Source organism: Oreochromis aureus, linkage group 14 (genome assembly GCF_013358895.1).
Source record: "Oreochromis aureus strain Israel breed Guangdong linkage group 14, ZZ_aureus, whole genome shotgun sequence".
NCBI classification, from domain to species: Eukaryota; Metazoa; Chordata; class Actinopteri; order Cichliformes; family Cichlidae; genus Oreochromis; species Oreochromis aureus.
Genome location: NC_052955.1, coordinates 25,939,045 through 25,966,875, shown reverse-complemented (window position 1 = coordinate 25,966,875; position 27,831 = coordinate 25,939,045). Strand labels below are relative to the sequence as shown.

The 27,831-nt window shown below is 42.1% G+C and overlaps 1 protein-coding gene across 1 annotated transcript; it reads left to right on the top strand.

Moving 5' to 3' along the window:
• The first annotated feature begins 489 nt into the window (after window positions 1–489).
• Window positions 490–27,554, top strand: LOC116330413 (mitochondrial intermediate peptidase). Its single transcript, XM_031752736.2, has 20 exons — window positions 490–568; window positions 669–916; window positions 1,044–1,217; window positions 2,299–2,387; window positions 2,548–2,634; window positions 2,745–2,808; window positions 2,905–3,087; window positions 3,633–3,789; window positions 3,924–3,972; window positions 4,541–4,601; window positions 4,791–4,843; window positions 8,031–8,184; window positions 8,339–8,416; window positions 9,498–9,705; window positions 10,820–10,929; window positions 11,117–11,191; window positions 11,736–11,852; window positions 15,368–15,489; window positions 16,251–16,324; window positions 25,842–27,554. The coding sequence occupies exons 2-20, from the start codon at window positions 770–772 to the stop codon at window positions 25,940–25,942; spliced, it is 2,103 nt and encodes a 700-aa protein (XP_031608596.1). The 5' UTR covers window positions 490–568; window positions 669–769; the 3' UTR covers window positions 25,943–27,554.
• Window positions 27,555–27,831: the final 277 nt, after the last annotated feature.

Sequence of the window (27,831 nt, the reverse complement as noted above, 5' to 3'; positions counted from 1 at the left end):
GCCCATTGACCGAACTGTCCTGTAAATATATTTAAAAAAAAATAAATTTAATTCACAGAAAACCTTTAATAAAAAGAGTAAAATTGAAACTCTGGACCTGTGAGCCAAGACATAACCTCCCAACCGCCACGCAACCGGGCTGCCTTATTTGTATTGTTTATATTCTAAGTGGGTGAAAAAAGATGCAATAATAAATAAATAAACAAGCTTTTGTTTTTATTTTATTTTGAAGAGACTCAAATCCCCCTCAATTCTCAATCGTACTGCGCAGTCGCGTGAGTGTGACGACATCGCGAACTAATTTTCGGTAGCTCTTCGCACTTTCGCCAAAAATGAAATGAAATTTCAGATTACGAAATTTCAGATAACATTGTTTTGTTTAAATGCAGTTCATTTGAAGTTACAAAAACAAAGAGTGTGTCGTTTTTATTTTTTTAATAATGGGACCGGAAGCCCGATTTTTTTTTTTTTTTTTTTTTTTTTTTTAGCGAAAATACAAGTAGCAACAGTTATGGAGATTCGCTTTCATTATCCAGTGAGCTAACATGTGAGCAGTTCAATGGAACAGGTAAGCTTTATACGTCAAAGAAAGTCCGTTTTAATTATCCTGAAAAAGACAAGTCTAAAATAAACTGACCTAGCTTTGTTTACGTTTCCGGCTTTTGCAGCTAGGCTGACGTACAAACTAAAGTCGAGCATGTCCTCTGCCAATCACTGTCAGCACTCTTAGCCTCAGAATCAACAGACACAACAGACAGGCTTGTACAACATGTCAGCGTGCAGGAGGATGCTTTACCTGGTAAAGCACAGGAGCCTGTTGACGCATGTCCGGAGAAATCTGACTACATGGTCTCCCGTTGGAGCTGCTTTCAATGCCAGACCTCACAGGAAACTGGACCTGTTTCAGAAAAATGTGGTTTGTACTTTATAAATTAAAAAAACAAAACAAAAAACTTACAAAACTGTCAGAATAACATTTACACTATGTAGGTAAGTCTTGCTTTAGTTGGTGGTGATAACTGTGCGTTTGTGTGTGGTTGCAGGGTTTGTTTGGAGTGCCAGAGCTGAGCTGTCCTGCAGGCTTTCAGGTGGCCACAGAGAAAGCTCTGAAGAACACGGAGCATCTGGTGGAGAAAGCCTATTCTTCTTCTCCAGGAGTTCAGACAGTCCAGTGCTTTGACCAGCTCTCAGATGAACTGTGTAAAGTGGCCGATCTGGTGAGTTTAACACACAAAAGTGTGCTAAACCTTTGTAGCAAAAGTGTAAATAAGGTCATTTTATTCCCCCCATAGCAAAGACCAGCCTACTGACTAACAATGGGCTGTGAGGTTGCTTTCATGTTTATGATTACATAAGCATGATGAGTACCATTCATAGAGAGTTTGGGGAATGGCTGCAATCACAGCATTGTAGGATGGGGAAAGATGTACACTTGGTCTTTTTCTTTTCACATCCTCATCATTGAAAGAGTGGCCGCTGGCCTGTATGTGTAAATAGACTGCGGAGTCCTAGCCTGACGCTTAGCCAGAGGTTGTTTGGTTTCCCCAAAATCACGGCAATCCTCCTGGCACTTAAAAGCGTACACTGTGTGACTCCGTTTGTGCCAGAGGACCCGATCCTTGGGGTGGACCAATCTTAGACGTATCTGTTTTGTGTGTTTTGAAAGCCACAGAGTCGTGATATTTTGAGACAGTGCGTCTCAGCTGTTCCAGTACTCTTGACACAAGGGATCAGAAGTGGTTTTTGCTTAAGCAGCAGTTGTGTCCCTGGCTGCTGTGTCTGTGGGGATGATGAGAGTCAAACCTTAAATACTGATCTGTATGTGTTGGTTTACGATCAACCCATCAGCTTTTAAATGTCCCTCATTACTGATGGAAATCTTTTTCATATCCTCCTTGTTGAATTTGATGTGTTGGTCCACCGCATTAATGTGATCAGTGAATTGTGTTATGTCCTGAGATATGATTTTCACTGAGGTGTCATCCACATACCTGAACCTGACTCTGTGGTGTTCCAGGGTAGGATAAGAGAGCCCTCTTTTCCACTTCCTCTATATACAGATTGGCTACAGTGGGTGAAAGTGGGAAACCCACAGTGTACCTATGTTTCTGGCTGTGGACCTTTTATGTGAAGACTAAAGAAGTCACTCGAATGAGTGACAAAACATTTCTCCCACTGAAAATGCAAAGTCCAAAAAAACACCATTGTTTTAACCTCAACCTTTTGAGCAGAGTATGAGCAGAGATTGCTTGTTTTCTTGACAATCTTGTCAATAATAATCATTCTCCCTGTGAACAGGCAGACTTTATAAAAGTAGCTCACCCCGATCCAGCTTTCCGCGAGGCTGCTGAGAAGACCTGCATCGAGATCGGCACAGTCGTGGAGAAGTAAGAAGCGACCTATACTCAGATCTCACCTTCACAAATGTCCTTCATAGCTGCACAACACCAAGAATATGTTTTTATATGCTGTCTCCAACAATACGATACGGGTCATTTATGCTTCAGTTTGTGCCTGTGACAGGTGTTGATGGTTTTTTTGTTTCAGACTGAACACTAATGTTGAGTTATGCAAGAGCCTGAAGAATTTGCTGGACAACCCAGACATCGTGGCTCAGCTGGATTCCGATACAAGGTAATCTTACCTGGTTTTTATCTGACCTGATTTATCCTTCATCTCGTTATGAGATTATCTGATTGTTTATTTTGGCCTGTTGTGGCTTTTGTTCATGTTTGCCTCTGCAGGCGAGTGGCAGACCTGTTCATGTTCGACTTTGAAATCAGTGGAATTCACCTAGATGACACACTGGTGCGTTTTTATTAATGGAGTTAAACACGCGATGTAGGAAACAATACCTGAAGGCAACATAACAGTGATTGTGCTCGGTGCTTTTTCACCCTGCAGAGGAAAGAGGCGGTTGCTCTTCACGTGAAGTTGCTGGATCTAAACAACGAGTTCCTGGTCGGCTCCCACATGCCGAACAGGATCGCCAGGTCTGCGATTCCCGAGCACCTACATCTGCACTTTGCAACAGAAGGAAGCTTCATTCAAATCGGGGGACTGCATGCAGATTCCCCCAATGACTTGGTATGCATTTACTGTGGCTCAGCAAACGTTTCTCTCTTCTGCCCAGAAGGTGGCGCTTTTGACACGTCTCAGCGCACAACATAGGATTTGGGTGCTGTTTATGAGAAACACTAAACCTGTTAAAGCTCCAATTTTCAGTCAAGCAGCTGTTGTTGTTTTTTGTTTGATTGCTTTTATCATATTTAATTTAATTTTAATCTAATTTTATCCTGGATAGCAGTATGAAATAGTTTTAAAAAATTAGATCTGCAAACTTTGAGTAATCTTAAAATGACTTTCCGACAGCTGTGTTGTACCATTGTAGAATTTAAGCACGCTAAACTATTTTCTTTAAGCGTGTGAATGAAAGAGTACAAAGAAAGGAAAAAATAAATAAATTTGGAAGCACATTTTAACATTTTCTGTTTGAAAACAGAGTTAGTGTTTTATCTAGCCGTCTACCTCAGACCCTGCCAAGATCAGCAGCCTAGCTGATATGCTATTTTAACAATATTATATTTTGCCATGAATTTTTCTCTCCTCTTCTTCCTCTTCCACTTGTGTAGGTGCGAGAAATCGCCTACAGGATTTATCTCTATCCCAACACAGAGCTGATGGGGTGTTTGGAAGAGCTGCTGACATGCAGATACAAACTGGCCACGCTGGTGGGCTACGAGTCCTACGGACACAGAGCCCTAAAGGGAACGATGGCCAAAACCCCAGGTTACTACACCTCTCTTTTTTTTTTCTCACAGTCGGGACATATTTATTATTCAGCACTGTTAATATTTTGTGCCTTTAAAAACTATTGTCGGGAGGTTTACACGCTCCATTTTTGTTCTTATCCCTCTTTGCAGAGACAGTGATGAGCTTTCTTCAGCTGTTAACAGACAAGCTGTCAGACAGGTACAGATTTCCATGTTTTTCATAATAAAAATCCACTGATCAGCTATTTCAGTTTGGCAGGTTGAGTCATCAGCACGAGCTGATTTATGTTTTTGTTGCCTTTGGTGTAAAGGCTTCATTAAATCGGTGCTTCCCCTCGAGGTTAACCATGAGTTATTAGGCTATTTAAGATGTTTCCCAGAGATCCACAATTACTGAAAAGAGTGACCCTTTCATTTGTTTTGTCATACATGCGAATATGAGTTTGATCATTTCCACAATGATTCATGTTCAGGAAGCCTTTGTGTTGCTCTTTTTGTGTGGGATGTATTCTCTGTGTGCTTAGATTTCTTCAAACAGTCCAAAAATATGCAAGTCAGGTGGACTGGGAGACTCTAAATTACCCACAGGTATGAATGTGAGCCTGTTAGCCTGGCAGCCTGTCCAGGGTGTTTCCCTGCCTTCAGCCAAATGCATGCTGGGATTGGCTCTGGCCCCTGTTGACCCTGAGTAGAGAGAGGTGGGTAAAAAGCAGGAATGAACGCCTCGAGTCATCGCGCTAATAACTTGTTTGGTGCTTCTCTTTCAGAACAGCAAAAGACTTTAAGATGATGAGAGACATGAAGAAGAAGCTCAGCCCTCGACATTCTGTGGGTGATTTTGATCTTTTTTAATGTGCAAGAATATTTTTGCCAACTACACAACATTACACTCACTATTACACATTTCCCTCTGTGCTGTTATGCCTTAAAGCAATTAATACTGATTACACAATATTAAAGTTTAACTCCTGTCAGTTCATTCTGATTTAGAGTTATGAGTTCTGTGTTTTCTAACAGGAGCTCATGCCCTGGGATCATCCGTACCTCAGCGGTGTCCTGCGTGCTGAAAGGTGAGTATTTAGCTTTTATGAAACATATTTTTCAGCTTGCTGTCACTTGATAGTCATTCACATGTTTGTAATTCCATATTGCTTCACAGCGGTAGCTCTTATTACGTCCCACTTCTTTATCAAGTGTTGCTTTTTACAAAAGGTGTTAGGGGAGACGCATGGGAGTAAACTTCAGGTCTGATTTTCGGTCTAATCGACCTCCTTTCCTTTAGTTTGAGAGTTTTTGAGCAGCTGTATTTTGGGGCAGTTTATGTTTAAAACCTCGTCTCAGTGTCTCTTGCAGGCCAAACATTGTTTCATTCCCTTTTAAAGTTAAAATATTTGACTGCTGCACTTGATTTATGACTACATTACTGCGGTGAAACACTTCCATCTGTATTTCTCATGGATAGAACTCGTTTTTCATCTGCAGTGTCGGTCATGATGTCATTATTGCTCTTTAATTTTTACTTTTTTTTTTTTTTTTAACCCAATGGCTTCTTATGACTTGATGATCTAATCAGCCAATCACATGGCAGCTACTCACTGCAATCAGGCATGTAGATACAGTCATGATGAGCATCAGAATGGGAATGGGATTTAACAACACGGCATGGTTGTTGGTGCCAGATGGGCTGCTCTCAAAAACGCTAAAGTTTACAGAGAACGGCCCGAAAAGATAAATTATCCAGCGAGCGGCAGTTCTCTGGGTGAAAATCCCTAATTGAAGTCGGAGGGTTAGGGGAGAATGCCCAGACTGCTTCGAGCTGAGAGGAAGGCAGCGGTAACTCAAATAAGCACTTGTTCCATCCAAGGTATGCAGAAGAGCATCTCTGAACACAGAACACGTCGAACCTTGAAGCAGATACAGCAGAAGAAGGTCACACCAGGTGCTACTCCTGTCATTAAGAACAAGAAACTGAGGCTACAATTCACATGAGTTGACCGAAACTGGACAACAGAAAACTGGAAAATGTTGCTCGGCCAGATGAGTCTTAATTTCAGATGGTAGGATCAGAATTTGGCACAACAACATTAAAGCGTGGATCCACCCTGCCTTCAAAACGGTATCACCATTCCTGAGTGATGGTGATGCTGCGGCATGCTTTCAGCCCCTTAGTACCAAATGATTTCCACGACGGAATCGTGTTTTTAATGATTCTGACCATGTCATCACTGTGTACCCGTCTTCTGATGGCAGCCTTCAGCAGGATAACACACCATGTCACAAAGCTCAGATCATCTCAGACTGGTTTCTTGAACATGGCCATAACTTTACTGTACTCAAGGGACCCCCACAGTCATCAGATCTCAATGCAGTACCCAGTATCAGCAAGCCAGATGTAACTAAATGAAAACAAATGAAGTTGGACTAAAAATAAAGACTTGGAATTGTGTTAAAAATTGTAAAAACAAACAAACAGGTGAGGTTCAAATGCATCGATGCATGATAGAAAGCATGTGCTGGCAAACCACCCTGGATGTCACCCATGACGTGGAACAATGTGTTCCACAGTTGATTCGCACTTAAATAAACTGTGGTCGTCTTTGGCATTCAGCAAATTCAAGTAGCCATAAGTTTCACTTTTATTAGTCTTTCTTTTCACTTTCCTTAATGTTTAGTGTTTTAAACACTATATACAATACATTTTTAGACAATTAAAAAAAAAGCCAGATATACAAATGCGATACACATTAAAAGCCGTCTATGGAAACACATTTTTCAGATGGTTCAATGAAATCATAAATGTGAAATAAAAATAATTTCACATTTCATGCTTTAAAGGGTTAATGAGCTGTACTTTACAGAGCTGAGGCTAATTATATGTTGAGTCACATGTTCTGGGGAGGCATTAGGTAACTCTTTATTGCAGACATTAGTGATCTGTCAGGTGTTCTTTGAACTTAAGCAGCTACTATGTTTTCTTGAAACTTGGACTTGATGATGAGTCTTTACAGATTTTCTGAGGAGGAGTGGGGTCTGTGCTCTCCCTCCTCATGCTGCCAGTCCTTTGGGAGAGGACTGATAGTCGGCAGGTCTGGTCCATCCATCCTCTTCCGTTTATCCTTGTCAGGGTCATGGGGTGGGGGTAGAGGCTATCCCGGCTACCATAGGGCGAGAGGCAGAGTACACCATGGATAGGTCGCCAGCCTGACCAGGGCTAACACAGAGAGAGAGAGACAACCGTTCGCACTCACGTTCACACCTATGGACAATTTAGAATCACCAGTTAACCTAACGGCACTAAGCGCATGTCTTTGGGCTGAGGGGGGAAGCCAGAGTACCTGGAGAGAAGCCACGCAATGACGGGGAGCCACCGTGCTGCCTAAAAAACTGATGTGGCATTTAAAAAAAGAAAAGCCCTTTTAAATCAGTGTATGACGGCGAGGAAAGGTCAGAATAGCCAAGATCCCAAATTTAAGTTGGTCCTCACAAAGACGGTCATACAAGTACACTCTTACACACTCACGTTATGTTAATTCCTCCCACTTAGGCTCTTTAGTCGCAATCGCAGGTTTTTTTTTTTTTTTCTCTCAATCACTCGTTTTCTTTTTATCGGTGCTTTTCCAGCAGTACCAGCTTGAACCGGTGTGTGTTCAGACCCTACTGAAACAGGGACTAGAGCGTGTGTGTGGTAAACACAGCTAGTAGCTGTGTTCAGCAGTGGCCTGTTATTCATCACTGATAATATATGGATGTGGTGTTCTAGCTAAACAACCGTTTTGGCTCGGTGGTCTTTATCTTTGATGCCTTATAAGCAGCATGAATGAAAGGAGCCATTTTAAGCATGGGTGGCCCCAGGAGAGAGACGGCCTCGCCAAACCTGAGCCCTGGCACTGTGGTGGCTTTGCCCTGCCAGCTGAGCTCACATATGAGTAATAGTCAGGATCCGTTTTCTTTTTTTCTTAGCTAGTCAACCTGCAGCTAAACGTATACAGAAATATGTCCTGGTTCAAAGCGGGCAGGCGTTACCATTCTTTGTTCATCTGGGCTTTAAATTCAAGTTCTGGTTCGGTAATAAAAAAGGGCCTTTTGGGTCATTTTGACACTCTAAAAAAATCTAAATTTTTAAGTCCCACTGCTGATCTTCCTGTCTTAGAAGATACACACGATTCCTATTTGTTGTTTTTATGTACTTTGTTGGATCACGGTGCTGAAGGTCACACGCTCCTTCTTTCATTGATATGTTCTGATTTGTCACGGCAGGTACAACATAGAGCCCAGTCTGTACAGTCCCTACTTGTCTCTTGGTTCCTGTATGGAGGGTTTGAACAATCTCTTCTCTCAGCTGTACGGCGTCTCCCTCATGTCTGAACAGCCCAGAGCTGGAGAGGTCTGGAGCGAGGATGTCCGCAAACTGGTAACTCATTATTAGTGGGGAAAAAATGTTCGCTTGTGTGGAATAACCTGTGCCAAGCGCTAATCCACAGACCGTTTTTAAAGATCAAAGTTTCTGATGCTGTGTCTGTGTGCAGTTATTGGGTGATTACATCACTGTGCGTGCATTTCTCTAGGCTGTGGTCCATGAGACGGAGGGATTACTGGGATACATCTACTGTGACTTTTTCCACCGGCAAGATAAACCTCATCAGGTATGCGCACACACTCATCGATGTACTCGAGATTTTAAAGTATCTCTACCTTCTTTGAAATGTAGTTAACCATTCCCAAACAAGTTTTTTTAAATGTGGATTAAAAACAGAAAAGCCACGTTTTATTCACACTCGAACATAGAAACCATATTTTAACATACATGTTTAAACTGAGACTAATTCATGAAAAAAAGCAACACTTCAAGTAAAGTTGGGACTGGGGCAATGAAAGGCTGGAAAACTAAATGCTACTAAAGGCAAACAGCTGGAGGAACATTTTGCAACCAGTTAGGTTAATCGACAACAGGTCAGAGTTTCATAGAAGTAAAGATGAGCAAAGGTTCGCCAATCTGCAAAAACCTGGGTCTACAAATTGTGGGAGAACTTCAGAATAATGTTCCTCAACATCAATGTCTCCTAATCCAGCGGTCCCCAACCCCCAGGCAATGGACCGGTACCAGTCCGTGAGTCGTTTGGTACTGGGCCTCGAGAGTTGATGATTTTCAGGGTTTTTATCAATTTTTAGCGTTATTTTTTTTAATCGTTTTTATCATTAACTCTGTTTCTCTGGGTCTTTTCCCATGTGTTATGAATAAATCTTCATTTTTTGGGGGGTACCGGTACTGGTTTTATTGGTTTATTATTTATTTACTGGTTTTATTTTGTTGTATTTATGCACGACACTTAAAGGCCGGTCCGTGAAAATATTGTCGGACATAAACCGGTCCGTGGCGCAAAAATGTTGGGGACTGCTGTCTTAATCGACATAATATCAAAACATTCAGAGAATTCTTTGTGTGGAAGGTTGAAATTCATTACTGGATGATCTTAAAATTATACATTTTGTGTTTAAAAAAAAAAAAAAAAAAAGATTTCTATTGTGAGAAAAAATGTTTATGAGATTTGCAAATCTCAACATTCCGTTTGTTTTTGTTTGTTTGTTTGTTTTTGTTTATTCACATTTTAAAAAGTGTCCCAACTTTTTTTTTTTTTTGAGTTTGTATTTTGATAACTTCATTAGTATATATCAGCATTATTTTCTATAGTAGCATTTTAGCCTTGCTCCTCATTTTCCTCCCAGGACTGTCACTTCACCATCCGCGGTGGGCGCCAGTGCCAGGAAACGGGTCAGTACCAGTTGCCAGTCGTGGTGCTGATGCTGAGTCTGCCTCACCCTACCAAGGGCGCCCCCACCTTGCTCACTCCCGGCATGATGGAGAACCTCTTCCACGAGATGGGCCACGCTATGCACTCCATGCTGGGACGCACTCGCTACCAGCACGTGACAGGTGCGGAGTGACCCTTACAATGAGTAGGGCTCTTCAGTGGATCCTGGTTTGCTTGAGGATTTAGAGAAGTAATAATATTGGAACATTATGGCTTTGCATTTCCAAATGTCGCAAGGTAGAATTACATAGATTGATACAGAGCTGTAGGCAGGGGCTCTACATTACACTGTGGTGAATTGAACAAGGAAAGTAAGCCCTGAGGAGAGGGTAGACGATAGCTGGCTGCTAATGCTGTCATTTGATATGGTTTGGTTTGAAGATACCTTCAGTAGTAATTTAAGATCCCAAAGTCTTTATTTGAGCCTGACAACTAGGGCTGCCACAAACGATTATTTTGATAGTCGACTAGTCACCGATTATTTTTGCGATTAGTCGACTAATCAGATCATGCATCCATTGGACGTAAAATGTACACCTGAAAATATGTTAAACGTTTATTTTGTGACCCAGAAAGAATAATAATTGTAATATTAAAACTAACTAGCTGCCGCCATTGTTGACAACTGCGCTGGGCGCGCTATGAATTCTGGAACACAGTTTCTTCTTCTTCGGGTTTAACGGCAGCTGGCATCCTTGTACATGCAGTGCTGCCATCTTCTGTTTCAGTCCGTTATTACACTCTTAAATACTACTACTTATTCCTGCGTCTTTTGGGATCTTACAAAGCTTCAAACGACGCGTCGACTATTAAATTAGTCGTCGACGATTTTAATAGTCGACGTAATCGTGACTAGTCGACTAATCGTGGCAGCCCTACTGACAACAGTATCTGTTAACTGCACTGGAGGTTGCTTCTTTAGTAGGCACAATGTTTAGATATGTTGGTTAAGTTTATGTTGTGTAAATCTCATGACAGTTGCTCTTTTTCACCTCTGTTCTACACATCTATTCCTGCCATATGTGCTTGTGCTTATTGTCTATTGCTGAATGTCACAAGATCACAAGGACTGGTATTGATTCTGACTTTTGGTTGGGGCTGTAAAGACTTTGGTTTCTCATTCCAGCTCACTTTTTCGTTTTTAACACTCTAAGCATAAAAGCCAAAGCACTTAAGCAGCCAAGAATAAAGTCACCATGTCCTGCTTTGTTCTAAAGTCTCTCATCCCTTCTCTAGGAACCAGATGTGCAACTGATTTTGCTGAAGTGCCCTCCATCCTCATGGAATACTTTGCCACCGACTATCGAGTCATCAGCCAGTTTGCACGACACTATGAAACTGGACAGGTAAACCTTAAACGCTCTAAATGATTGAAACTGAGGACAGATTAGAACCGATAAAGCACAGAAATATGTTCTGATGAAGTATTATGGTCATGGCATTGCCATCATTACAATTAAAATTTACAGGATGAAGGCTTCGGATGAAAATTCTGTTCACTTGTAGCTTTAATTTGTTTTATCACCTCTTTAGCCGCTACCCGAGAGTATGGTGGCTCGCTTGTGTGAGTCCAAAAAGGTGTGTGGAGCTGCAGACACCCAGTTGCAGGTAAGATTAATGTCTTTGCATGTCACAGAGCACGCAACGACAGGAACCATTCATAACACATGTCACCTAATTTATGATGCTTGTGTGGGACTATTTTAGTGTTACGCCCACCCCTAAGAAAAAAAAAAAAGCAAAAAAACCCCTGAAAATCTCACACAAACATCCGCGGTGCAAAAGCCATAAAAAACACAAAAAAACCTGAGGAGCTGATGTTGTGATAAAGAACAGTCCTCCTACTGTTCACAAACAGCATCTGGTGGCTATGAAAGGTTTTGTTTTGGTTTTTATCTTTTTGATTGGTTCCCATTCTATTATAGCCTTTATCCCCTTTTTTCTATTAGGAAAGCTCTTTTTTGTGCTCCTGGCTTATCTGTTTTTCTTTACAAAGCTAAGACTGATTCAAACAAAACGACCACAAAACATGTTAAAAGTTTAATGGGCATTCATGTCAAATGGTGTAACATTAGTCACTGTTTTACTCTATTTCTGCAGTTTAAGAGTTCGCACGTTGCTGATTGTTTTTGCTTTTTTTCTTGCTGTGTAGATTTTCTATGCAGTCTTGGACCAGATCTACCACAGCAAACCACAGAACCGATCTACCACAGAAATCCTGAAGGACATGCAGCAGAAATTCTACGGCCTGCCTTACACGCCCAACACGGTACATCCTGACCACCTTTTTTCTTCTTTTTTTTTTTTCTTCCCCAGTGACTTATGCTCTCTGATGTCATGACTACAGGATAAAATACAAGCTTGGAAGTTGTTGATAATTTGGGGTTCTGTGCTCTTCTCTCAATACCCATTTAATGAGATCACAGAAACCTTTTAGTCTTTAACTTTCTACTCACTTTTCCCTTTCTTATTCGCTGTCCTTCCTCTTTCTCTCACTGGTTTTATACCTTTTACCCAGGCACAGCAGTGTTTAAAGGATTAAAGCTGTTTTTTGAAGGGCTGCTAAAATAACAAAGCAGGGGGATACTTTAAATGAACCCTCCCAGGGGGAAATATTTGACCCTCTTCCTCCCTCCTCTTTAATGAAAAAAGTGCTTTATTTCCCCCACTTTAGCAGCTGTGGGCTGAGGAGGATGAGGCCAGGAGACAGAGGGGAATCAAAAGCACAGTCATAATTTAGCCAGAAATGGCCTTCATACAGCATTTACTCAGGGCTGTAATTATGTGGGGTTGCCATCAGGAATAAAGATTAGAGGACTGCTGTATATTCTCCCCAGACAACCGTGTCCCAGCCAGCGTTTCTCCTCACAGGAGTCCTCCCACTCCTCTGTACGCGCCTCACTTTGTAGCTCCCTCTCTGGAGATTGTGGTTTATGTTATATAGTTTCCCACTGTCGCAGTCATTTCTCTTCAAGCTTTCAAACCATACGGGAAGGCACTTTGCCTCTGTGTGCACAGCCACAACCACAAGCGAGATCGCTTTCCTCATTTGAACTGAGGTGCTTAAACGTCGAGTATTAGATCACGATTGGATCGGAGCAAGTGAAAACAGATTTGTTTAGATCCTTAAAATGTTCTTTTTTGTGTGGTTTACCCTCTGAATCCATCTCTGTCTGACTGCCTTCATGGAAACGCAGCTCAGGAAAAAGTTTCCGCAGTAAAGAGAAGTTTGGAGTGGCTAATGGGTTACGGAGAGCCACAGATTATAAACATTAGGGTGATGCTGACATGTGTATAGTTTATAGAGGAGGGCTATCAGTTCCCGCTGTGTACAGAGTGAGAGGATCAGCTGCGAGTAACACAGACCACATGCTCACTCTTGAGCTGAAGATAATATTTGGGAATAAGAGGCAGAAAGCGAGGTGTCCTGCTCGCTTTTGTTGACATTTCTCTAACTGCCAATCCGTGCCTTTAACACTTGCATGCCTGTCTCTTTTATTTCCCCAAAGGATGAGTCGATGTGTATGCGACGGCTCAAGTTCTTCTCTCAAGTCGAGTTTGGAAAGACCTAAAAATGTCTTTTAATTGACACTGAAGAGGAGCAGACTAAAAAGCAAGGGCTTACTCAGTTTCCTTTTGTATGTGAGGATCAAAAGGATATCTTGCTGACATGTGACCCGCTCGCGCACTCTCAGAAAAGTCGACCATAATCATTTGATGTGAGACGAAGGGATTGAAAACAAAGAGAAGCTTGGAAGCCTGATAATCAAGGCACTTTGTGATGAATGCTTAAAGCGTCCTGTCAGTTTGTTACCAAAACATCAGCAGTCAGGAAGCACAGAGGAACAAAGAGCCTCCGAATTAAAACAAATCAAAGCAGCCTTTTCGTAATTTTCTGGATGTGTTATCGCATTTGTTAGTGCGGCCTACATTTTCTATTTCATAGCACTTGAAAGAGCTGATCCGAGCTCCTGTATTTGTGTTCCTGCTTCTCTAACCCACACTTTCCTGAGCCGTGACTCCTCTCAGGAGTGCTATCGACTCTTATTAAAGTCACTACAGCCCTGAGGAGTCTTGTCAAGTCAACACTGGAGTGTTTTTCATGCTGTTGAGCGACCGCGCTTAGGTCAGCAGACACAGCTCCCTCCAAAAAGCAGATGTTTTAGAGCTTACAACCTACAGCGCTCTTTGTCTTATTTTTTTAAATTTATATCCCTTTATTATTCAAATTTATGAAAAAAAGATGAACCTTTTTATGTTAAGGATGATGTATGGCATCAGTAGGTTTTTTTTTGTTTGTTTTTTGTTTACATTTTTTCACAAACGTGAGTTTAATAGATGTTTCCCAGCATAAAGAATTTAAGATTTTTTTTATCCGCACGAATGCATTATTTGGCTTTTTGCTGGAGAACATGTACCTTGATGTCAGACGATCCTTTGGAAGCTTCTTGGGCACCAGTCTGCAAGCACATCCCTCAGTTTCATGATTATTTCACTTTAATTGGAGTTCAAATCTTTAACGTGTATGAAGTCTGCTCCCCCCCATGTGGATGTGTAAGGAGGTGTTTGCAGTCTGTTATGTTTTGTTAACTACAGCAGCTGCTGCCTTTTCTAGCAGGCTGAATGTTTGAGTGTTTGCCAGCTGAATTTCCCAGTGTCGCCGTTTTCAGAGATCATAAAAGAGCTCGTCTTTATAGATATGGAGAAGCTCCCCCTCAGGCAACAACACGGGAGAAAAGGAGCGAACGGGGCTTTCTAGCTGTTAGGAATTTCCATGTTTTGTCCGTTTTATAAAAGGACCTGGCAGGATGTGATTTAATGTTTGTCAAAGATGTTTGTTCAAGGAAACTTGCATTCATTTCACCAGTTTAATATCATCAGTGAAGATGACGTAGGCAGCTCAAAAGATTGAGAATGTTTGGCGTATTTATGAGTCTGCTTTCTGTTAATATCTACTGACGTGTTGTTTTCACCTCGTTGGTCTGTAGTCAGGGTGTAGTCATTGCAAAATCTGGTCCTGAGTCACTGACTGAAGCAGGCGCTACCACAAACGCCTCTGAAGTACTTTGGCAGGTGTTTATGTGTCTGATGTCTGGGTGTTTCAGAGCAGGTTGTGAAAACATGAAGGGCTGGATATTAAAGGGTGAAGTAATGAGATTAGAAATATGAGCTGAACTGAGAGCAGGTACTTACACACGAAAAGATGTAAAATTAGATTATAGCGAGGTTGTCCAAGATTGCTCGATTACACCTTGGTTACTTATGTCAAGTGTGACTGTTTTAAAGACATCAAACAGTTTGGTGTTTGGCCCTTTATCACCTAAGTGTTATACAGGAGCCCTTTAAAATTTGTCTCTGGCACTAACGGTGACAGAGGAGTTCTGGTCATTTAAACAGCGCACACTGCCAGACCGTAGGGTAAAGGGGAAAAAAAAACCTCACTCTATGTTTTTATTTTACCTATTTTTATTTTTTTAGTGTAAGGTGCTGAATCTTCATGATTTGGATTTCATCAATAACTGTTAAATTTGATAGAGAGTGTGAATAACTACAAAAAAATCAGCTGTTTTTATTCATTAGCAGATTTTAAAGTTGCATTTTTAAAGTAATCTGTCAGGCGCAACAGCGTGTCACCTTGGATACGGTGACACGCAACAGATGCTGTTAGGAAAGTTGCAGCCATGTGGGTTTAGCCTAACGTTAGCTTTGTCAGGATTGGCTGCCCTGTCTTTAAAGTGATAATGTTGTTTATTTTTCTTGTTCAATGTTGATTTTCTTCTTAAGGCATGGCAGCTGAGATTCAGCCACCTGATTGGGTACGGGGCCAAGTACTACTCCTACCTCATGTCACGGGCGGTGGCCTCGATGGTGTGGAAACAATGCTTCATAGAGGATCCTTTAAACAGGTGAGACCAAAGCTTAACATACTGTTAAACTAAATATATATATGAGCTGAATTATAGGGAAAACTGTCCTATAAGGCCATAATCTCAAAGGAATGTCGTGTTGAACTTTACCATCAGAGCTTTTGCTGAGTTAAAGATGTTTTTAATAGAGAGAACCGAATAGAGGAATTATTTTTGTAGGGAGGCAGATATTTAACTGGACACATGGTTCATTATTTATAAGGGCAATAAATACTAAATTGGCTGGAATGAGGAGTCCTCCTAACAATGACTAAATTACCCTGAAATTGAAGTACAGGTGGTGAAGAGTTGCAGAAACAGTTCATATCATCTGTATCAAAGCCCTGGGTTTAATGTGAATGTGGCATCTGCTGTGATTCACGGACACACACCATCATCCACATTACCAGATCCTCCTCTATCTAAAGCATTTGCCCCTGGACAAGCAATAAGGTTCTGTTGTGGAAAACAAACCCTTAATCGTATCAGCATCGCGTCGAGCCCTGCAGCAGTTTCACTTCTTTTTGTTTCCCTTTCTGTCGGTCTGTCCCCCTGGCCTCCTTTACCTCGTCTCGGTAACACCTGCAGTTGTCAGATCTCTGTTGTTTTTATCACCTGTCTGTTGTTTACAGACAGCTTAGCAGACTTGGCCCTGGGCTCCCAGTGGCAGCAGCAGTGATGGAGGGGCTGACAGGTGAATACAGGTGTCTGTAACCTTATCTCTTCCTCTTTCCTGCCTGTCTTCTTGGTTTCTTTCGTAGGGAAATGGGTGAGCGGTATCGACGGGAGATGTTGGCCCACGGAGGAGCTAAGGAGCCCATGCTGATGGTGGAGGGTATGTCCAATCTTTTTGCCACAAATACTGATAGAATATCATGTTTGCCCACAAACATCTGTAAAGCGCCGTTCTGTGCCAACAGTTTGAGGTTTCGCCACAGTTCATATCCAGGTTTCCTCCCAGATTATGGAGTTGTCAGTCCACTGGCGTCTTGCCACATAAATAAAAAAAAAAGAAAGAAAAAAGGGTGTGTCTAATTACTGCAGGTTGTGCCACAAAATTTGTTTTGACTTGCTGGACAGCCCAGAGTGTGACTCCTGCTTGGATTTGTTGTTTTTCTTTTCTCATATGAAGCAGAAAAGGCGTCCTCACTTAAAAGAAAGATGGAAGCTGCTGATCCAGCTGCTGTTGTTTCAGGTGGTCGCAGCTGCCACTGTTATGGTTTGTCCCACTCTGTGCTTTAGATTCCACCGTGGTACATGTTTACTAGTTTAACACGCTTCCCAAGGTCTCTTATCTTTGTTTACAGGAGCTTTGTCAGCCCAAAGACAAAGCCTGTCCTGCTCTCGGTGAGCTCACTCTGCGGCGGCTACACAGTGCCCCTTACTAGTCCAGCCCTTATTTGATCTGCTTTTAAAGGTTAACTAAAGAAGATAATTAAAAAGATAACGATATGGCTCTTAGTGCTTTTTGTGTACACAGGCGATCATGAAGGAGGGAAAGACTGAAATGTTTGATTATAGGTTTGAGTGCTTAACGCTGCTGACTCTGCAGGGCTGAAAACACAGACCGGACCACTTTTGTGTTTCAGATCAAACAAACTAAAATATTCCAGTAACTATTCAATAGATTCATCGTTCTCAGTAAATCCTCAGGATTTCTGTGACTCAATTTTCTTGTTGTAACACCATGACATTCACATTCCTGTTGTTTGATTATTGGGACCAAATGGATAGATTTATGACAAATGTGTCACAGTAAACATAATAATTTTGGTGATCTGGTTACTTTTATTCAATTCCCATATACAGTAAAATGTCAGTGGCCTCTCACAGTTGTACATGGGATGCCTGTTACATTGTGAGTGCACCTACTAAACTGGCTGTGTCTTTGCTTAAGGTTTTTAGTGCTGATGTATCGGTATGGATGTGGTTGTGTGATGAAATTGCAGCGGCGCATTATGTGACCAACGCGGCATTAACAGGAATGGCTACTCAATCGTTGGGTTTCCAGCTATCTGTGTCCCTGTCGCAGCGTACAATAAGGCCTTACCAAGCTGCATTTATGGGTGAAACCCACAGACACTCATATTCTGATTAATGCTAAGTAACATGCTAATAAAACTAGAATTTCACTCCAAAACTGAAGCACACACTTGTGGGATGGTGTGTACCACAGAGCAAGTCATTATATTAGTCAGATGACCTATTAAAATGGCAAAGGCACCAGCAGCACACACATACAGCAGAGAGGTCCTTTATAAATGGATGAGGCTAGCAGACAGGACCTCTCAATCAGCGTGGTCACGCCCCTAACTCACTTATTCAAGCAAATATTTAAAATTAAAAAAATCATCCCACTCGGAATTGCTATGGAAATTATCCATAGAGGCAAAAAACATTTTTATACCAGTCTTTAAATATGCTTTTCAAGACTGGTGAAATAAGTTTAATTTAATACGGCAGTCTGCGGGAAAGAGCTTACGTTAAGATGCTGCCTCAAGTGGCACCTAGAGGAACTGCAGTTTTCGCCATTGTTGCATTGACTTCATTTTTAATCTCAGGAGGTTACTCCTTCGAACATAAATGTCTTTGAGAGTATAGCCGGACACAAGGCAAGCTAAGTATATGCTTTATTAATTTATTAATTAACAATTAGTAAGGAATAAAAATGCATGAAAGGGTTTACAGTTTCACCGGCCTGGGTTTGGGTAGTTGAGCTTCATCAATGCTTCATCAAGGAAGAAACCTTTCACATTAAAGCACAAACAGAGGGTGTTGGAAGAGGGTGGACTTGAACTGCAAATCAAATGCATGCTTTCTTCTGTTGCCCTCATCCTTTCCTTCCTTCTACACCCCTCCTCCAGCAGTTGCTGTGGCCTGTCTGGACAGGACAAAAGTGGAGAAGGTGAGAAGAGAGAGACACAGATAGCAGGTAGTGATATCGGGTAACGTTTAGGAGCGTACTGTAAATCTCTCCCTCAGGGTCACCCCCTCCCTCCTCCACTGGATTGTCCCTGTGACAGCTCCAAACAGGGCTGCACCCACACTCTGAAATTAAAACCACCATTGGATCAGATCCTCGCTGTAAGATCTGTTGTCCAATTAACTGTTGCTTAACTGACGATATTTGTTTTTATGGTTTTCTTTGTAGCGAATGCTACTCTAATTATAGTCCAAGGCCCTGCGTGCAGCAGAGTTTTCAGGGTGGTTTTTATCACTCTGGCTGTAAGTCACGGGGGAAGGAAGGCTCTAAAAAATGTCTGCTCTGGGAATAATGATTAACCCAACGATTGCATTGTTTGACAGAAGATGCAGATCAAATGAAAGAGCCTTGGGATGGCTAAATGGTAGATCCACGCTCACATTTTTTGGCAGTCTGTCCATTGTGTGCACCTGAATTTATAATAATTTTATAATAATAAAATTTTTTTCCATGTCTGGAGAAATGCTTCAGCTAAAGCAGAAACTCTGCAGTTTAAAGAACCCTCATTGAGCCACCTCACCATTTTGATGAAAAACTACAAAACATCGGCGCATGTGCTGAAATATTTAAGTTTCCACAGTCTTTGCTGAAGGGTTGATGGGTTCAGTGCAGACATCCTGAAATCTTATTGAGGAATGGAAAATTGATTTGAAGTGAATTAGAAGGGCTCTTTTTATGTCCTTAGCGGGGATTAGGCCAGCAGAGACCAGAACACTAGAGGAAGGAGACAGAATCCAGATCCAACCCATTACACATAATCCTTTCAAACAAAGAGCCTTGTAAATGGAGGTGTGTATCATTTCCCTGCTTATCCCCCTTAGGTGAGGTGGTAGAAGGGGCATAAGGGCACACGGGGAACCGGAGCAGACCTGGAAAGGCCAATCAGAGGCCAGTCTTTATCTGGATGCCTCCCTGCCTGCTCCTGGATGTTTCCCAGGAAAAGATGGTGTTGAAATGTAAACCCAGGTATTAAATTCATTGCGGCAGCATCTGCAGTGAGAGAGAGAGAGAGTGAAAGCCGATCAACTGGCTAAACTGAACCTCAGGTCCTCCTACAGAGAGGGCTTTCATGGCCCAGGCTGTTCCCATAGTCTCAAACACTGAGCACAGAAAATGGATCTACTCTGGCTCTGTAGCAGGGACTCAGGACCTCGTTCGTTCTTTGTCCGGGGGAAGCGTGACTGAATAGTTCTTATGACTGCTTGTACAGTCAGTAATAAACCCCGAGGCGGGGTGCTTTGTACAATCCCACAGCACTTGTGAGACAGTGATGCATAGTTCTGTCTGAAGTCGAGGAGAGGATTGGATAAACTTCATAGTCCAGATGTTAAGCTGCAAAAAGTATAATTTACAGCCCGTACTTGAGTCAGACTCAATGTTTGATCAGGTAAATGTTTAACTCGGGGGGCTTTCCAAAATTGTCCTGAATTGCAGTCAGTTCAGTTTGCTATCCCGTGACTTGTTCTTACTTTCTGTCTTTGTCATATGGGATGTGGTGGCTAACTGAAGTGCAAGTTCAAGAAAATTAAATTCTGCTTTTGCACAGCAAGGGTGGACAATAGATTTTGTTTGGAGCACATTTCACGACAAACCATAAAGTGCCGGAAGAGCCTGTGCTGAGAGTAATTTACTTTGCTTTTCATCACATCTGTCTGCTTTTTGGCTTTTTATTTTCTCTGCCCGACCCTCCTTGGGGGGCCCTGACCCACAGATATACGAGTTACCGAAGTTATTACGATTCACCCTGAGCGGGGACATAAATATGTTCAATAAATTTTATAGTAATCCATCCAAAAGCTGCAAAATAAATCGCATGGGAGCCATGAGCATCTGTATTATCCATCAAACATTTATTTAAATACTACACAGTAGAAGTGACCTGCAGCAGGTCACAGGATTCATGCTCAGAGGACCAGAAATGGCAGCGTCTCATGGCCATCCAAACAATAGCGGCTGAGGTATTTCAGTTTGGACTAAAGTGGTGGACCCACCGCAGACCCGTCTGTCTGCATAAACACTTATAAATACTCCAACTTTTAAAATGACTCGATGCATTAAGCTGAATAAATCTGGTGCAATTTTTAACGTAGGTGTTGCTTTGGAAAGTTTATGAAGAGGTTGATGTGTTGATGTTCCTTTTAATTTTTTTTTTTTGTGTGTGTGTGTGTGTGTGTGTGTGTGTGTGTGTGTGTGTGTGTGTGCGTGTGCGTTTACTCAACAAAGAGCCTCCCAGCACGGTGTTTGTCATCACCCTTGTCTTGCTTGCTTTCTGGGCCCGTCTTAAGTGCGGTTTGTAGAAAAAGCTTCCTGAACTTCAAAGCTGTAATTACAGAGGCGGCGAGCCCCCGGGCCTGCCTGCAGGTCTGACAGACGTAGCTACTTTTCACACCGTGACACGTTTGGAATAGTTATGAGAATCGGCTACTGAAGCAGCAAGTAACTTAAGATTTGTGAAAACGGTGTCAAACACTTACGGGGGAATACGAGGCCGCAGAGGAGACGAGGCTAGTTACTGCACGCTCCAGTTTGTGCACATTTCCTACGTAACACTGTGGCACGGTGCTGCCTCGGAGTTGCAACTGGGCCTATTAAATTGTGTGAAGTGCTAAAAATATGAGCTATAACAAGGGGTTAAGATCAATATGTTCTTATGAAACTGTTTCAGCTTTTTGAGAAATGTTGAAGTATCTGTTGTGTGTTCTGTGAGGGAACCACGAATGCCGTTCATGGCCTGTTTGAAGGGGACAAATTAAATATGTGTTATTTTGCAAGAACAAATAAATAACATGAGACACCATTTTTTTTATTTATTTATTTTTTTTGCTTTATCAAATCATGGAGGTCATCAGACAGACTTTATCCATGCCATCCAAACTTCTGTTATTCATTTATTTATTTGTTTTTAGGCAGCATCTCAGATCTTTGATAAATTCATCCAGCAGTAGCTGCAGGCTGGACTGCAATTTTAGAGCACTTCTACTAAATTCATGTCCCCTGAGCTGTCATTACCCAGACTCAGAGCTGCTAGCCAGCCACAGTGGCCTTCGTTGGACTGATACCCATCGCCCACCACCCTTTGAGTAAATAAACAAGCTTTTCTTTGCAGGCTATCTATTTACTGATGTGAAATGTAAAGCCCAGTGTAATTTAAAGATTTTACCGTGAGACTGGACCCACGTTTAATTGTGGAAAGATGTTAGGACATGTCTTTATACCTGAGGATGTCGTTTCAGGGAGCTGAAAAGATTTTGCCCTTGAAAGTTTTTGTGGTTGGTTTTTTTTTTGTTTGTTTGTTTTTGGCATTTTGTGCTGATAGTTGGTGACATAAGCGGAAAAACCAGGGGCTATTGTACGCCAGCAATTTGCAGTGTTTTCCATCTCCCTGAGAACCACTCTGTCCTGTTTAAAGAAAACAAGTGTCACAAACAACAGGAGGCAGTGGAAGTTGCGCTAAAGAAGAGGGTCTTCGAATGTTTTTACATCAGCTGGATAAATTGGGTGGGGTGGAGGAGGGGATGTACCCTTGAGCAAGGTAGTCAGTGGCCAGTTGGTCCATTGAGGCTTCAGTTTATTTGTCTTTTAACATCCCGAAACTCCGTTGGCCAAGTTGGCTAACGATGCAAGCTCTGAGATCACTGTAATGATTAGAAGCCCCGCTCTTCAATAGCTGTGTCAGTGCCATTATGAATGGAAATGGAAACTCTTAAATACGAGATGACTCACACTGCAAAGGCTCTGTCCTCGGGCTGTACCAACAATGGGCACAAAACACAGCCTATGTTTAGTTTGGCTCTGGTTTTTCCTCGGTGCTAAGCCAAGAGTGAGTGTACAGTTCTGCCCGCCGTTTGTGACGCAGAGCCACTCACACCGTGTCTGTGCCTCTGCGCTGCTGTCGTCGTGAGCCACGGGTACCTGGATGGCCTGTTTGAATGGATTTGTAGATCTCAGCTGTCTAGGTTTGTTAAAGTGGTTTCGAACAAACCACAAAAAATCAACTAGAGCTGCAGCGATTGAGTATTTTTTGTAATGTAAAAAATTATATTAAGAAACACGACATTAATAGTAATAATATCATATTCAGTTTTCTTATCCCTATTAATTCAAGTGCAGTCTCCGCTGCGGTGGCCGCTGTAGTTCATCTGCAGTGAGTGCAGGCTGTCAGTCTGCTGTTTACCTCAGCTGTAAATATGACTGCAGTCTCAATATGCCGGGTGTCAATGTATGTCCGTTTACTTTTTACAAAACTATTGTTTTATATTTGTTGCAATTTCTGCTGCCCTTTTGACCAGATCACTCTTAGAAATGTGATCTGGTCAAGAGTCTCATCCTTTTTAGTGTTGATGAGACTTTTTAGCTGGATGAATAAAGGATATATAAAACTTTGCCAAAAAACTGCAGCTTCTGCCTTGTGGCAGGCATGGTTTCTGTGGTTCAAAATGACTTGGTATCATTCATGAGAGATGGGTTTGATACATTTTTCACAGATTCTAAGCCAACAAGTTATTTACAACAGTTTAAATACGGCCAATGGCTTTTTTTTTTTTCTTTTTTTTTTTTTTGGCAACACTAGCGTTAGTGAAACAGTCTCTTACATTATAACATTGTTGGACTTGGACACTTGGCAAATAAACTCCCATACGATGTGAGAATGTAATCAAACTATTAATCAGCTTGAAAGTGTGATTTTTAGGACATTTGAGCCCATCATTATCTTCCATAGTGTTAGCTTTTAGCCAGCTGCTGCTGCTGCTGTCCTCCATCAACCAGCATCTGCTCTAATGTATTTTTAATGGATTAGTTTTATGTTTATGAGAACCCATCTGTTTGTTGGAAGACATAATTGCACACCGAGTACAGTATTCAGTTTTTCTATTACATAACCTCCAAAATTACTGACTGTACCTTTTAACTACCCAGTGCTTCCATTCACTTAAACAGATTCAGTGAAAATCATGAGCTGAGTAAAAAAAATCTATTCAGTTGACATTTTGATACTTGGAGCCATAAATTGAGAAAAGATCCGATATGTTCTAAACATCAGGCCTGTGAGCTTCATCTCTTTTACAGTGTGGTGATTCCTCCCTGTGGTCTGTGTGGTGGTGGTGGTGGTGGTGGGGGGGGGGGTCTTGTGTGACTCGGCCCCTCCTCCCTGTGTGTATGTATAAGGGCAGCTTCTGAGATCAGATACTCCTCCACAGTGTTGTTATGACTCTGAGGTTATCTGTGCATTCCTCTCCAACTCTCCCAGGGATCGCGGCTGAGAAAATCTCAGTCCTCACTGCGTATTGTTTTGCTTGTTGTCATGTACCGTAAGAACTGTGTGCCAACACCACGAGCTGCTGCTGGTGAGCAGCTAGCATGGGAACTATTGTTTACCTGACTAAGCTCCTTCACAGATTGCACTTCCTTTTCCACCTTTAGCCCCCCCAACAGACACGCACGCGCACACACACACACACATATACACACACCCCACCAGCACCTGTGCGTCTCTCATCAGTCTTGTAGAGTAAACTTTGCTTGTTTAACACCACAGAAACTTGTAGCAGGTCAGGTCCCTTTGAACACACAGCAAGGAAATGAAATCTATCTGATAAAGTGACGGTGATGCTGCAGACAGTATGTATGGAGAGTTCAGCTCAGTAGCCCTTAGCTCTGTTTGCACACATGTTGTAAAAAATCAACCAAAGTAAACAAGTGTCATGTCAGGACATGTGCGTACCTGTGTGTCTGTTTCTCTGTTGATTTGTGCTGCATATTTGAGAAGTAAAGGGGGGATTTGATTAGGTTAAGGCAGGAAAACTCTTCTGGGTTAAACTTGAGATTTTCAAAAGCATTTACGCATCTATGAGAAGCCTGCGTGACAGACAACTTGAAGGCAAACTTCCTCTGGGAGCTGCTAACAGGACTGTGATCTTCGAGTCATATTTCTCATCATTAATTGGAAAACTAAAGTCTCCATGATGGCTCCATGAAAAGAAAGTTGGGGCTTAAATTACAACGCTCACTTTGATCTGAGGCATAAATTCAGCGTACTCTTTGTGAACATCTAATAATGCATTTGGTCTCGGCTTCAAACACGCCACAGACGTCAGCAGCGGTCACAGGAGAAAACACCCTTCGGCTCTATAAACAGGACTAACAGTTTATGGTTGGAGTCGTCTCTGTGATGTGGCTGCCGTGTTCACAGGGATCCCGGGGCCCTGCGGTTACGGTGTGTTAGGGACCCCTGTGTGATGGTATCACGCGTTGTAGCCAAGGGGCATGGTGCAACTGGTGGGTAAGGGGAGATGGTAATCCTGCTGAGTCAGAATCATGGTGGAAACAGCACAGACTCCCGTGTGTGTGTGTGTGTGTGTGTGTGTGTGTGTGTGTAAGAGTGACTGTCCACATCTTGATATCTGTCTGCATTCAGGATCACTGTGTGAAACTCTTTGCGTCGCCATTGATGCAGACGTTCCTGTGTGTGTGTGTGTGCGTGCACTCAATGGAGGTGACCTACGCAGGAAAGACGGGGAGGGGGAGAGTGCCTATTTACATTGGCAGCTGCACAAGGGGAAATGAACTGACTTCAAAGCGGGTGTGCTGCTGAATTGTAAAGCGAGCTAGGGAGTCCTCAACGCATGAGCTGGCAGACAAGCTCTGAAAACACACAGACATTCCCAGAGCTCACTCTCGGCTCCACCGTCATATTTGCTCCACGACACTGGACACATTCTTGTGTAATCTGTGTGTGTGAGACAGAGAATATGGGTTCACTATCACCCCTGTAAAACATTGTAAATATACAGGAAATCTTCTGCACATTTTGGTTACTTTAGTGCATATACTGTGATGGACGCTATTACCAGCTGAGGTCTGTTAAGGTGTGAGTGTTTGAGCCCATTTCCTCCGTGTAAGTACTGTGTGAGGAGTAAAAAGTGCTGCACTACATCTGCAGTAGTTTAGGATGTGTTGAGGCACTTTTGTGGTAAAATGTAGCAATGTCCTTAAATCTTCACTTCAAAATGCAGATGATGGTGAGCAACATTGCACGGGGAAAAATCCATTGTAGTGTAGCTGGAAATAAAGCAAGTGCTGCAGCTGAAATCCATTAACTTAATACGATTTTAGCTTAATTGGGGGGGAAATGTAGCACTTGCTTCAAGGGATCTCGAAAAACAAAAGGTTTTTCTTTTCCTTTTTTATAACCACTCCTCTGACATCAGATTAAAAATATTTCAGTACTAAAGAAAGCATTAATGAGGTGAGATGGAGTGATTGAAAACAGCAAACTAATTCTGGTGCCTCTCCTCACAGCCTGCAAACACCCCCTAATACCTGTGTGTGTGTGTGTGTGTGTGTCTGTGTGTGTCTGTGTGTGTGACAGGCATGCTGCAGAGACGGCCCACCATCGAGGACTTTGTGGACGCGCTCGTGTCTGAGCTCAACCCAAACTTTGAGACCTTCATCATGGACTCTGAGAGTTGAAGGCCAGTTTTGGCTGCAAGGAAACAAACTTTATGAGGCAAAGATTGAGAGAACGCTGGAGAAATCAAAGACATGCCGTCATATTTCATGGTCACTGTTTCTAAAGATCTTCATGTTTTCTGCAAATGAACATAATTTATATTTAATATATTTGTCATGTTCTCTTGCTGCACACAGTTAAAAAGTTAAAGAACCCTGAAACTGTTGTAAAACCTTTTTTTTTTTTAACCATTTAAACTTAAAAAGTTTAACACTTTAAACTTTTGAAAGAATGAATAACAAAATGCAATCATTTTCACAGCTTATACCCCTCAAAAGATATTGTTCTGAGCTTGTGTAACAGCAGAACATTGTTTTGTTTTGGCTTTTTCCTGATCAAATCAGCATGAGGAAGAATACTTAATCCGTTCTTCCCGTCATGTGGACATTGTTTAGGCTTTAAATTAATACCGCTCCATCTGTTTTGTCTGTCAGGAGTTTGGGGAGGGGTGAAACAGAAGAGATTCAGCTTGTGAGTTTTTTACAGCACAATAGGAAAGATTTGGTCAGTTCTTATCATATTATTCATAAAAGCTGTTGCAACAGTAAAAAACACAAAGCAACACAGTCTCTGGAAGTTTAAGAAGTTGTGCATATTTACGAAAAAGCTTCAGAGTCTGCTCCACAGCGAGGCTGTTTGCATCTGTTCCAACAGTTTCACACTGTAGTCGTCAGCTGGGCTCTGACTGCAGCTGCCTTTGCTTGCCTTGTGCCAGCGCCGAGATGCAGATTCACGTCGCTGTTGAAAGTGTAAACACGCGATCAGACGGGCGGAGCCTGAGCGAGCTGGGTGGCTCGAACCACACAGAGGCTGCAACACTGTGATTTGACAGTTATATGGATGTGATGTCTCTCCAACATTGCTCTGCTTTCAGATCTTTCCAATTAAACCTGAAGCAAATTATATCAGCAGAGATTAAATGTAACTGAAGTGCAGCCCCAGTATTAATGTTAGTGTAATTTTAGGCATCAAAACAAATTGAGTTGTCACACTGAGTGCTATGCCGCCTGTACAGATGGCTTTGGAAGAAACATAAGATGTTTAGATGAAATCATTCTTTAGTGATTTTTTTTTTTCCCGTGGTGATCAGCTGTCATATTTATAAAATGTTTTTTTTTTTTAAATTAGAAGAATAGATGGTAATATATACTTAGCTGTTCATCTGCTGGTTAACACAAAAATCTGAGCAGCCAGTTTCATGGCTGCACTGCATTTAGACTGGACCCTGCTGACATTCAAACTGAGCATCAGGATGGGGAATAAAGGTGAGTTATGTGACTTTGAACTGACAGAGACTGGTCTGACAAGAACAATATCCAGTGAGTGGCAGTTCTCTGGATGTAAATGCCTTGATGATGTCAGAGGAGACCAAGTTGATAGGAAGGCAACAAGTAACTGTTCTCTCATTCAGAGATGCTCATCTGCATACTTTGGTTGTAACAACACGTGAACTTTGAAGCATATGGACTACAGAAGACCACACCAGGTCCCACTCATCAGCTAAGAACAGGACACTGAGGCTACAGTTTGCATTGGGATCACCAAAATTGCATAATAAACTGGAAAATGTTGCCTGGTCTGATGAGTACTGATTCTTCAGCAACATTCAGTTCAATTCAATTTCATTCATACTGCCCCAAATTACAAAAACAGTCACCTCGAGGTGTTTTATATTAAAAGGTAGACCCTACAATAATACAACAGAAAAACCCAACAATCATATGACTCCCTATGAACAAGCACTTTGGTGTAAGTGGAAAGGAGAAACTCCCTTTTAACAGGAAGAGGCCTCCAGCAGAACCAGGCTCAGGGAGGGGCGGCCATCTGCTGCAACCGGTTGGGGTGAGGG

Excerpts from the sequence above, each read along its gene's own strand:
- LOC116330413 (XM_031752736.2), top strand. The coding sequence starts at position 770 with ATGTCAGCGTGCAGGAGGATGCTTTACCTGGTAAAGCACAGGAGCCTG. Across the intron at positions 3,790-3,923 it reads AACGATGGCCAAAACCCCAG|AGACAGTGATGAGCTTTCTT; the intron begins GTTACTACACCT and ends CCCTCTTTGCAG. Across the intron at positions 15,490-16,250 it reads ATAGAGGATCCTTTAAACAG|GGAAATGGGTGAGCGGTATC; the intron begins GTGAGACCAAAG and ends TTTCTTTCGTAG.